At 40.3% G+C, this 12,577-nt stretch overlaps 1 protein-coding gene across 4 annotated transcripts in view; it reads left to right on the top strand.

The window, feature by feature from the left end:
* The first annotated feature begins 12 nt into the window (after positions 1–12).
* The window catches only part of UEVLD (UEV and lactate/malate dehyrogenase domains), a 43,257-nt gene continuing 30,692 nt past the window's right edge, over positions 13–12,577 (top strand). For 3 of the 4 annotated variants that reach the window (XR_005837069.1, XM_008686919.2, XM_008686916.2), the window contains exons 1-3: positions 13–137; positions 6,503–6,587; positions 9,775–9,840. Coding sequence is in view for 3 of the 4 variants with exons in the window: in XM_008686919.2 (XP_008685141.2) it covers positions 90–137; positions 6,503–6,587; positions 9,775–9,840 (199 nt within the window). In the remaining variant the exon portion in view is untranslated. The remainder of the gene's footprint in view (positions 138–6,502; positions 6,588–9,774; positions 9,841–12,577) is intronic. The other variant, XM_008686917.2, reaches the window with a different exon arrangement.

The raw sequence follows: 12,577 nt of genomic DNA, 5'->3' as shown, positions 1-12,577 counted from the left end.
GAGGCTTGGACCTCGGCGGCCACCGTCTAGCGGTGGCCACGGAAGGAGGTCCCCGGGCTGGAGCCGCAGAACCTGGCTCCGGGACGTGGATGGAGATGGAGTTCGACTGCGAGGGTCTCAGACGGCTACTGGGCAAGGTGCGGGCAGCCCGCCGGGCCGGGTCTGGGGCTCCGGGGTGTCGGGGTCGGGCTGCCTCGTCGAGGCGTTTCCCCGCCTCGTCCCCGGGTTTGGAGCGGAGGCGGGCTAGCCTGAAGCCGGTTGCGGGGAGTGGCTCCCGGGAGGCTGCGGGTCTCTCCCTCCCGAGCCTTCAGTCCCCGGGCGGGCGCTGTAGCTCCGCCCACGACTCCGAGGCCCGCGGCCTCCACCCGGAGGGAGACTTTCTCACGCCACCAGCGTCTCAGGTTCTCAGACAGCTCCCCCGCACTCCCCTGTCCCTTTAACCACGCCTTTCTCTCTGCTGAAATGGCCTGCCCCTTTTTTCTTGACTTGCAATCTCTTGTTTCTGAGACTCAACTCAGATGTCACTCCCTGCAAGACGGAATCACGCCCTTCGCTCTGCGTGCTTTCAGAAGTCTGGATTATCACATCGTGGAGTAACTATTTATTTACAATTATTTATTTACTCACTCGGTGTGCTCTGACCGCAGAGACGGTGCTGTTATATCCCCTTCCCTAGCACTGTGCCTGACCACACCGGGGGTGCTAAATAACGGTGCGGTGAATGAAAGACCTGAGTAGATATAGGAATGAAAACAGGACTTGAAGATCCCGGAAGAGATCCTCTTAATGTTTGAAAGGTGGAGCCGGAGGACTGACCCAGAACTCTAACCTACATTTCTGGGGCATGACTAGAACCAGTTTCCAGGTTAGTCCAGGCTCTTGGTCCAGGCTCTGATTTCCCATCAGTGTATACTCTGAGGCAACCCCCGTTTCACCAGCTTTCTAGTTAAATGATTCTTAATGCTTCCTTAAGACTTCTCCATGCAGAAACCATACATACATGTCATTTTTTTGGATTTGCCTTAGTTGGGGCAATTTGCACATCTGTGCGAGGTTATGAAGCCTCATGACAAAGTGTTTATTTAATTGATCTGAATGATTTTATCTACTGCGACAGGTATAAATTTTGTAGGAAGAGAAGTATCATGCTTAGGACTACACCCTTTGTGTCTCCGCAGAACCTCTCTAGCAAGTTTTTTAATGAGGGGAGCATGACGTATTGTTTGGTGGGAAGAACTGTTAAAGTTGAGAGTAGAAATAGAACTTCATAATTTTTCCCTCAGTAAATTAGCATAAATTGAGATAATTCGAAATGATTTGGAGGATGCGGATGAATGGGAATTTTAAACACTGCTGGTGGTTCAATGGTTATTTAACCATTTTGGAAAACAATTTGGCCTTTTAATTTGATTATGTGTGATTTATATCCCTTCTACATCTAGGTAGATACTATAGAGAATTCATAGAATTCATAGTATATGAAGCAACAGACATTTGCAGAATTCTCTAGGACTAAAAATTAGAAACAACCCAAATGTGCATTAACAGAAGGAAGGATAATTTGTTGTATATTCACACAATGGGAAACATTACTATGTGGCAATGAAAATGAGCTGCGACATGCAACAATACAAATGAATCTTAGAAACATATTGAGTGGAAAAAATTGGAAGTTACATGCAAAATTCAGTTTGATAAAGCCAACAAAATTAAAATTAAACAAAAACTAAACAATTGATTGTTGTTTAGGGATACACACCCATGTGTGATAAAACCAGAAGATGAAAGCAGAGGAATGTAAATATATGTTCAAGGGAGGCAGTTAAATGGGTGAGAGGAGCACTCAGACAGATGTAATGGTATTGGAGGGTCTGCTCTGTCTAATATAGTATCCAGTAGCCACAAGTGTCAGATTTCGGTATTTGTCAGAATTCGGTAGAATTAAAAATTGAGTTTCTCAGTCACACCAGCCATATTTCAATTGTCAATAGCTACATGTGGATTGTGGCCACCATATTAGATCGATCTTTTCCATCGTGGCAGAAAGTTTTGTTAGATATTACTGTTCTTTATCATATGTGAGCAGGTTGGTGCGTGGGTGTTTCTTCTGCAGAATGAGTGTATATGTTTGTGTGCGTGTGTGTTTATATACACATATGTATATATTCTTCAGTTTGTATTAAATATCAAGTTTAGGGGCACCTGGATGCCTTGGTTAAGCGTTCAACTCTTGATTTCAGCTCAGGTCATGATCTCAGGATTGTGGGATTGAGACCCATACCATGCTCCATACTCAGCCTTCATGCTCAGTGGGGAGTCTCCTTGGGAGTCTCTCTCTCTCCCTCTCCCTCTGTTCCTACCTCCCCCTCTCGCTTGCATATGCACATGTGCACACTCTCTCTCTCTCAAATGAGTAAATATTTTAAAAACATAAATATTAAGTTTAAAAAACTTATCTAGTTCCCTCATTCCTATTTCGGAAGTATGTGATTCCCGTATCACTAGTTGAATTACCTTGGACAGGTAGCTTAACCTAGATTTGCTCATTCACAGAATGGTAAGATTGGACTTGATCTGTAAGATGTTTTCCAGTTAACGGTTTTCTAATGAAATGATGCCACAAAGTATTCCTCAATGTGTCCTACATTTAAGCTTATGACATATAAGAGTACTCTTACACACTCTTCCTAAATATAAGTCTACTAAATGAATATAACATAGCAGATAAAGTTAAAATTTTAGTAACTTCTCAATTTTTCAGTGTTACTGACTTTTTTTTTTAAGTAGGCTCCATGCCCAGCATGGAGCCCAACGTGAAGCTGGAATTCACAACCCTGAGATCAAGTGCTAAGCTGAGATCAAGAGTCGGAGGCTTAACAGACTGGGCCACCCAGGCACCCCAGTGTTACTAACTTTTGTGAAGATATAATCACTTTAGTTTTAGAATCTCACAGGCCTCTTTTCCTCTTTCGTGACATGCCTATAGCCTTTAAGTACGTGGCATAGTCTGAGGCACATTTCCTTAGAGAATGTTATGTAGACTTTGCTTAGGAGGTATTGGAACAGTAAGGGAATATATGCCTTAATATTATACTAAGAAGTTATTCTGTTTCATATATGGTGAAAATGATGTGAATATTTTTTTCAGGAAGGATAAAATGGGTCTTTTTTTTTAGGTGTCAAAAAGGTAAATCACATATTTGACTAGTGACATTTGGGTATTCCAGCCCTAAGGGAGAGTGCTTTTGCCCTCTTTTGACAAACTTTTATAGCGGTTTCGCAATTAAATCAATTCTGGTGTATATCCCTATGTAGCCATTAATCACATTCTCACAGGACATTAAAGTTGGAAAAAACAACTTATAATTTTTAAGTAGAAAACAAAACAAAACTTGTTCTCATTCATGATAAATATTCCAGGTGACAACAGTGCAGCCTTCATATATTTGTGGGATGATTTCATCCACTTTTGTTTACACTGAATCTGGGCCTAATTTCACCCTGTCGTTAATACTGATCAATTCTTAGTTTTGATGCCGAGTCCTGTGAATCATAATTTCTTTCTGTATCCACTCTACTCATATGAGTCTGCCTCTTTGCTAATTCCCGTCCAGTCAGCCTACATTTATCAGAGGCATATCCTGTGCTACGTGCTGTGGGGAGATACAGAGATGAGTACAAGATGATTCCTGCCCTCAAGTTGTTAATAATCATAGGCTTTTTCTTCTTCTTCTTCTTCTTTTTTTTTTTTTTTTAAGATTTTTTAATTTATTTATTTGACAGAGAGAGAGACAGCCAGCGAGAGAGGGAACACAAGCAGGGGGAGTGGGAGAGGAAGAAGCAGGCTCCCAGCAGAGCAGGGAGCCCAATGCGGGGCTTGATCCCAGGGCCCTGGGATCAGACCCTGGGCCAAAGGCAGACGCTTAACCACTGAGCCATCCAGGAGCCCCATAATCATAGGCTTTTTCTCTGCCAAATTCTTTCCCATCTTAAAATGATCTCCCTTCCCTCTAATTTTCTGTACCATTCTAGATTCTACTGTTGATTGTAGACAGCTGTTCCTGGAGGCCTTTCTCTAACTTAGATATGCTTTATGTGGATTCTTCATTTCTTGTCTGTATTTACTATTATATATGTTTTTGTTTAATATCTCACTTTTCTGTGTGTTAATCGTAAGGTCCTCATACATACCTGTTGAAGTTGGTAGGTAGTGGAGCTGTATCTTGTTTGCAAATGAAAAGCTTAAGGCTTAGAGAGAGGGAATAGAATCTATTTGCAGTTATTCCCCATTTCCTCTCAATCTCCTGTAACCCGAGGCACCCACTAATTTACTTTCTGCTTCATGGATTTGCCTATTCTGGATATTTCCTATACAAATCATACAATATGTGGCCTTTTGTGTCTGGTTTCTTTCACTTAGCGTAATGTTTTCAAGGTTCATCCATGTTGTAGTACGTACCAGCTCTTTATTCTTTTTTATGGCTGAATATTCCATTTTATGGATATATCACATTTTATTTATCCATTCATCAGTTAATGGACATTTGGCTTGTTGGCTTTTATGAATAATGCTGCTTTGAACAATAGTGCACACGTATTTTGTATGGACATATGTTTCCACTTTTCTTGGTTATATACCTCAGAGTGAAATTCCTGGGTCAGACAGTAGCTCTATGCTTAGTCTTTTGAAGAACTGCCAGACTTTTCCAAAGCAGGTGCACCATTTTCTCACCAGCGGTGGTTTATGTATACAGGGGTTCTGATTTCTCCATATCCTCTCCCATACTTGTTATTGTCTTTTTTATTATGGCCTTTTTTTTTTTTTAAGGTTTATCTATTTGAGAAAGCGAGAGAGAGAGAAAGAGGGTGAGTGGGGGGGACAGAGGGAGAGAATCTGCTGAGCATGGAGCCTGACGTGGCGCTCGACCCCTCGACCCATGAGATCACGACCTGAGCTGAAACCAAGAGTGGGACGCTCAACCAGCTGAGCCACCTAGGCGCCCCTAGCCTGTCTTTTGACTATAGTATGAATCCTCCAACTTTTGTGTCCTTTTACAAGATTGTTTTAGGCTGTTCTAGGTCTCTTCCATTTCCATATGAATTTTAAGATCAGTTTGTAAATTTTTGAAAATAAAAAAAAAAGCCAGTTGGGATTTTGATAAGGATTGTTGATTACTGAATCTGTTGGGGATATTGCCATCTTAATTGTAAGTCTTCTGATCTATTAACAAGGGATGGCTTTCTTTTATTTAGATGTACGTTAATTTCTTTCAACAAAGTTTTATAGTTTTTACACTAAGTTTTACATCTTGTTGTTCAATTTATTCCTAAGTGGTTTTTTCCTTTTTGATACTATTGCAAATGCAATTGTTTTTTCAAATTCATTTTCAGATTGAGAAAAGATTCTTTTTTTTTTTTTTTAAGATTTATTTAGAGAGCGAGCATGAGCAGGGGGAGGGACAGAGGAAGAGAGAGAAGTAGACACCCCACTGAGCAGGGAACCCCATGCGAGGCTCAATCCCAGGATCCTGAGATCATGACCTAAGCCAAAGGCAGACCCTTTTTTTTTTAAACTGGATCTCCACTTTATTTTTTTATAATAATTTTTTATTATGTTATGTTAGTCACCATATAGTACATCCCTAGTTTTTGATGTAATGTTCCATGATTCATTACTTGCGTATAACACCCAGTGCACCATGCAATACGTGCCCTCCTTAATACCCATCACCGGCCTATCCCATTCCCCCACCCCCCTCCCCTCTGAAGCCCTCAGTTTGTTTCCCAGAGTCAAAGGCAGACCCTTAACTGACTGAGCCACCCAGGCACCCCAAGAAAAAATTCTTAACATTTTTTTCCTTCATTGAATCCCCAGCAGAGGTCTAGGAGGTAGGTATTATTTTTCTTTGTAAATGAGGAAATAAGTTTAAAGAAGTTAAATGATGTTGCCAAGGTAGCATTTCTGGGAGTATATCTGGATGAATGAGGAGGCAGTTCACTCACCTTGACAACAAACCCTCGAATGCTGTCTGTTCTTCCTTTGAAACCCAGGATGAAGTACCAGGAGGGTTGGGAGGGAAATTCAAGGTGTCTCAGGTGAATGAGGTATTCAAGAATGAGGCTTGGATCTTGAACACTGGTGACGTGGGTGCTCCTGCCCTACTTCTTAAGCCTTCGGGATGTATTGGGAGGCCGTTTGATTCAGTGGTGAAAGGCCCAGGTCCAGAGTTTGAGCTCTGGCTTTACTTCTTCACTTGCTACCTAACTCAGCAAGTCATTTTGATTCTCGAGCTTTCATTTTCATCCTCTGTGGAGTAGAGCAGTTTTCAGCCCTATTATCTACTTCATGGGGTCCTTATTAAAAGGATTAAATCACATACTATTCATGTTCATAAAACTCAGAGCCCAGGGCCTAGCACGTAGTGTTCTGTTAAAGGTTAATTGTAATTGTTCTGCTGCCTACAGCTTTCTTCTTACTCCGTTCTCATTTTTCTCTTTTCAGTACAAGTTCAGAGATCTAACTGTGGAAGAACTAAAGAATGTAAACATGTTCTTCCCACATTTCAGATATTCTATGGACACCTATGGTAAGAACCATAACCCTAGTTTTAGCTACATTAAATTGTTAATTATTCACAGAGAGCTACAAAATTATAACTTCTCACTTCTCTTTTCTATCCCTTGATTTTGAACAGTACTCTGCAACCTGTGGTTTTGGAGGAAATTTAAGTTAATACAACATATTGTATTAGTTTTCTATTACTGCCAGAACAAATTAGCAAAAACTTACGGGCTTAAATACAGAGAACAAACTGTTGGTTGCCAGAGGGGTGTTGGTGGGATGGGTGTGCGAAAGAGAGGAAGGGGATTAAGAGCACACTTACCTTGACAAGCACTGACACATGTATAGAATTACTGAATCATGGTAGTGTACATCTGAAACTAATAGAACGCTGTGTGTTAATTATACTTGAGTATAAATAAATAAGTAAATAAGATAAAAAGTAAACAACAACAACCAACCAGCACAAATTTAGTAGCTTAAAAAAACTCAAGGTTACTGTCTTAGAGTTCTGTAGGCTAGAAGTACAGCACATGTTTGGGCTAAAATCAAAGTGTTGACAGGTCTCAACTCCTTTCTGGAGACTCCGGCAGAGATCTGTTTCCTTGTCTTTTTTATTATTTTTATTTTTTTTAAGTTTATTTCTTTTTGTAATCTCTACATACAAGGTGGGGCTCGAACTCATGACACTGAGACCAAGAGTTGCACGCTCTGCTGACTGAGCCAGCCTGGCGCCCCTCCTTGCCTTTCTTGGTTTCTAGCGCTGACCCACATTCTTTAGCTCTTGATCTCTTTCCCCCATCTTCAAAGTGAGCAATGTTGCACCTCTCTGACCATTCTTCTGTAGCCAAATCTTTGTTTTTAAGGACCAATGTGATTAGATTAGGCTCACTCCAATAATATAGGATAATTTCCCCATCCCAGGGTCCTTAACTTAATTGCATCTAAAACGTCTCTTTGCCAAATAAGTTAACATATTCACAGGTTCCAAGGATTAGGATATTGGGCATCTTTGGAGGCCATTATTCTGCCTACCATATGGTTGATTCTGAATTATTAATAACAAAGCTTTAGTTATCTTGTTCGCTTATAGTTACCTAAGAACAATTTTACTTCAGTATCTTCTAAAATTTCTGAGCACAACCCATACTTGGAGATACATTTTTTTAAAAGATTTTATTTATTTATTTGAAAGAGAGCATGAGAGAGAGAGAGAGCACAAGCAGCAGGGAGGGGTAGAGGGAGAAGCAAACTCCCTGCCAAGCACAGAGCCTGATGTGGGACTCGATCCCAGGACCTTGGGAGCATGACCTCAGCTGAAGGCAGATGCTTAGCTCACTGAGCCACCTTCGTGCCCCTTGGAGATACATTTTATATCGTGACTCCATAGACACACAACTGAAATAGTGTGTACACTCTGGCATTTTCTATTCCATTCCACTTCATTTAAAAACAAATGCTGATTGAGACTCACTAAATTGATTTTAGGACCCACAAATTAGTCAAAACACACAGTTTTGAAAAACTTCTTTGTTCTACATGGGTATGTTTTATATTTGAATTCATTGTGTTAAGAAGTGTGTCTAATTAATATTTATTTATATATTAGAAAACTCGAGGAGTAATTGAAGTATTTCTTAGGAATAGCCACTGTCACATGTAGAAGAAATTATTAAATTCTAGCCCATCTGTGGCTGGCCTCTCTTGATTAGCACCCCATGATTTGGTGCTGCATAAGTGCCTGGGATGGGGGATATCACAGCTACTATTTATTGAATGCCTGATATGTTTCCAAATGTTTTATCTGCATTATCTTACATATTTTTTACAACCAAAGCTGTGAGGTAAGTGTTATCATCTTCATTTTTCCGAGAAAGAACCTGAGGCTCAAAGAGTTTAAATAACTTGTTCAAGTACACGGGAAGTTAGGGTTGGAGTCGGGTTTGTACATATGTCTGTCTTGCCCTCTGTTCGCATACGGCTTGTTCTTTTCAATGTCTTTCTTCATCATATAGACTTAAAACGTCATTATACCAGTTAATTCTTATTCTCATTTCTTCTCTTCAGAGAAAATGACCCATGATGCCATTGAACTCTCAAGCTATAGGATTAATATTGTTAATGTCCATTTTGTTATTGAAGATGTGTCATAATCACTTCTATTTCGGATTTTTGAATCATTTGATTAGACAATGTATATTTACACCTGCAGCTCCTCTACCACGTTTCTAGGTTATTCTGTGTTCCTGAATAACAGTCCCTCTTCCACTGCTCTTTTCCGTTTTAGTTTTTACCATGGAATGATCCTTTTACCCACTGTTACCTTTCACTTATATAATTCAAGGTAAACATTTGTGCTTATGCACCCTCTTGGTCTTGCATCTTCTGTCAGCCTGGTGTCCTCTTTTCCCTTTCTAATATAGGTCATAAAATTTATTTAGAATTTTTCCTCCCGCTGCCTAAATAGGATAGTTACTGAGGTACTAAGAGGATTACCTTCCTAGACAGTTGGGTGATTTAAAACTGGAGGTAGTGTTTTCTGTATTCAATTCAGAGATGAGGGCATTAATTCTCCACCTCTGTATCTCCACCACTGTATACAGTCATTGATGGGTAAGTCGAAGTCTCAGGGACATGAAGGTGTAAAAAAGGTTGAGAATAATGCAGTTAGAGAAACTGAGGAAGATAATTAGTGATCTTCCGGAAGGGTAACTTTAAAAAATAAAGCTAACATTCTTTTTTTCTGATTATAAAGTTATAGTCTGGTATCTGAAAGTGATTATAACTGATTTGTTACACATTACAATTATTTGATAATGTCCCCACATTTTATAATCCTAAACTTCTTAGATGTGTTTTCACATTATCTCGTTTGATCCTTATGACAACTTTATAATGCAGTCCTACTCTCCTTGTTTTGTAGACGATGAAACTGAGGGTCAAAGAGATTGAAGTAGTCGAAAGTTGCATGTGTCTGAGTGGGAAAGTAGGCCTAGAACCTTTCTATATCAAGCCCTGCGTGTTTTCAGCTGCCCGCTTGCCTTTCTAAGAAAACAGTACCTTGTAATTCCCCCTTGTCAACATATTTATAGATTCCTAGGTGATGAACTTAGAAATTATGTGTGCTTCTGTACGTGTGTATGTGCAGCACAAACTTTAATGCTGTTGTTTTCTACTTTTAAGTGCATATTTTGGGGCTTTTTTTCTTGCAGTGTTTAAAGATAGTTCCCAGAAAGACCTGCTGAATTTCACTGGCACTGTTCCCGTGATGTATCAGGGTAAGTGTGGCGCTGGAGAAAATGTGGGAATTTTGTAAAAGAGCAATTAAACAAGAACTTATATTTATGTAGTTCCATAACATTTCTAAAGTATTTATTTTCTAATCAGAACCTTATTGGGTATAGCAGATTGCTGTTCCGTATAGCAGAATGCTGTTCCGTATAGCAGAATGCTGTCCCTCTAGGCTGTGGCCTGGATTAATATCAACAGATTCAATTCAGTTCAACAAATACTAACTGAGTGTCAACTACGTGCCCACTACTCTCCTAGGTGCCAGTGTACAGAGGAAGGTAAGACAGATGTTGGGGAGGAAGACCTTCCTCTGCCTTGTGGTCCTTTGAGGTGAACTTAGAATCAAATTGACATGAGACCGACACAAAGGAGAAATTCAAACTTAATAGACATACGTATGAGGGATGCACACAGACATGAGATTCCAAAGACCCTGAGCCAATATGAAGCTCATATGAGCTAAGGAGAGGGGAGGGGCCTGTGGACACAAAAGGGAGAAAGATCCTTAGCAAGAAGGGAAAGGAGATGCTTGGAAAAACAAAGGTTGCCCTCTTAGGCAGATAAGTTTTCTTGGTAAAGGGCAATCTCTGTTAAGAGCTCTCTTCTTCCTATAGACTCTTCTTTCCAGTGTAAATGTAGGCATTTGAGAGGGAGGCAGAGAGCTTTTCCTGCATCTGCTGGGTTTCGATTACTTTTAACTCAAAATAGTCTTTATGCCAGAGTGGCCCATCTTGGGCAGCCTGCCCTGGGCCCCTACACAGACATAGGCCTGCTCTTATGGAGAGTTCTCGTTGCTTTCCACAGCAAAATGCAAGGATCACACCTTTTTCTCCATTATATCAATGTTTTGTTACTCTCCCTTTCCGTCTGTATGATGTCCCCATTCTGTGGCTGAAACTGAATCTTGGCCTAGTCAAGTAACTTACCTAAGACCACACAGCAGTATCAGGCCATAACTTGAAACTCCAGTAGGAAATTTGGGGCCATTAGAGCTCAAAGAAAGCAACATATTTTCAGGTGGCCTGACAGGCTAAAATAATTAAGTGTTTGCCCAAAAAAACAAAAAATCACTAGCTCCCCTGTAGTGAACTCTTCCTATTTGTCCAGACCTACTTCTATCAGGGTTCAACAGGACTAGTCTTTCAGATAGGTATCATAGGTGATTGCTTATGTAGTATGATGTAAAGAACACCAGTGAAGCACTGGTTCTAATATATTTCTCTGAAGGGGTGCCTGAAATTCCACAACTAAACATTTATTCCTCATTTAAAATGCAAATAATCCCAGGAGGGATATTATCCAAAATCACTAATACACAGTGCTGTGTTTATAGAAAATGCTTGCTAAATATTTATTGAATGGTTGAGTTTGTTTATTTGATTACTGACTAATAAATGAATTTGCTGGGCACATGAGAGAGGAGGTGCCCTGAAGAAAGGGCTGAGGAGGATCTGAAAACAAATGGGGAGAGAACAGTGGAGTTTGCTCCTTTACAAGAGATTCAGCTCTGTACTGTGGGAATACACTGCTCAAAGGACACCAAGCAGCTGTATTTTGGGGGACTTTTTTCAAAGTAGGTGCTTCATTACAGTAGTCCCTAGACTGTTACAAACCCTTCTTAATTTCTTCCCCTCCACGATGGCTCATCACCCGGGGTGCACTCATGTTTTATTCTGCTTCTGTTCTCGTCCCACCATGACACCTCCTTTGGCACAGGAAATGCATAGGAATTCAGTGTGGTTTTTATACACAGGAATGTGGTTGGAGATGAGAGTAGATAGCAGTGAGCTCTGCAGAAATTGCAGAATTGATTTTTTCCCCCTCCTTGCTCCTCTCCTGCCAAGCTCTTAGACTCTTTTCTGGCTGCCTAGAGAACCTTACTCAGACCTGTTTCCCATTACTTGTGTTCTGCATTTATTATGGTTAAATGCTAGAAAGAGAGAGAGAGACAGAATTATTGCCCACCCCAATGATTGACTGGTTGATTGATTTTGTTCCCAATTCTTACCCACCCCAGTGATGTCAAGGGTAATAATATATTAGCAGAGGCGCTCATGAATTTAAATGAATCACTACTTAGTAGCATTTCAGTTTCAAGGACAGTGTGGGGAAGTAACAAGAGGGCATAAAACTTATTTTAATATCATTGGTATGATGCCCCTCATTGGCATTCTGCATCTCTGGGAGCCAAGGAGTTAATTCATTGATTCTTACATTGAGTCTTCCAAAGTAGTAATGGTACCTGTAGTACTTTTATTTTTGCAGTACACTCTTTTTTTTCTTTGCTTTTGAGTAGAATTATATCAACTCAGTGTGATGCACACTAGTTATTTCCTGCTGATCAGAAGGTCACAATGTATTATCTTTGTCATTTGTAAAATGGTACAATAATAGAGCCTCACTCTAGAACTATGAGGATTAAATGAATTACTATAAGTAAAGCTCTTGGCGTAATGCCTGGCACATAATAGATGTTTAATGTTGACTATGATTATTTGTCTGCCTATATTTCTTTCAGTTCCTAGTTTTGTTTTTGTTCTTGTTTTTTTAAAGATTTTATTTGTTTGAGACAGAGCGGGTACACAGAGGGAGAAGCAGACTCCCCTCTGAGCAGAGAGGCAGACCCGGGGCTCAATCCGAGGATCCTGAGATCATAACCTGAGCTGAAAGCACTTAACTGACTGAGCCATCCAGGCGCCCCTCCTAGTTTTATTAGTATAATAA

This window comes from Ursus maritimus, unplaced genomic scaffold (assembly GCF_017311325.1).
Source record: "Ursus maritimus isolate PB19 unplaced genomic scaffold, ASM1731132v1 scaffold_23, whole genome shotgun sequence".
In the NCBI taxonomy this organism is placed as follows: Eukaryota; Metazoa; Chordata; class Mammalia; order Carnivora; family Ursidae; genus Ursus; species Ursus maritimus.
The sequence above is the reverse complement of the archived record's forward strand: the minus strand, read 5'-3'. Positions and strand labels throughout refer to the sequence as shown.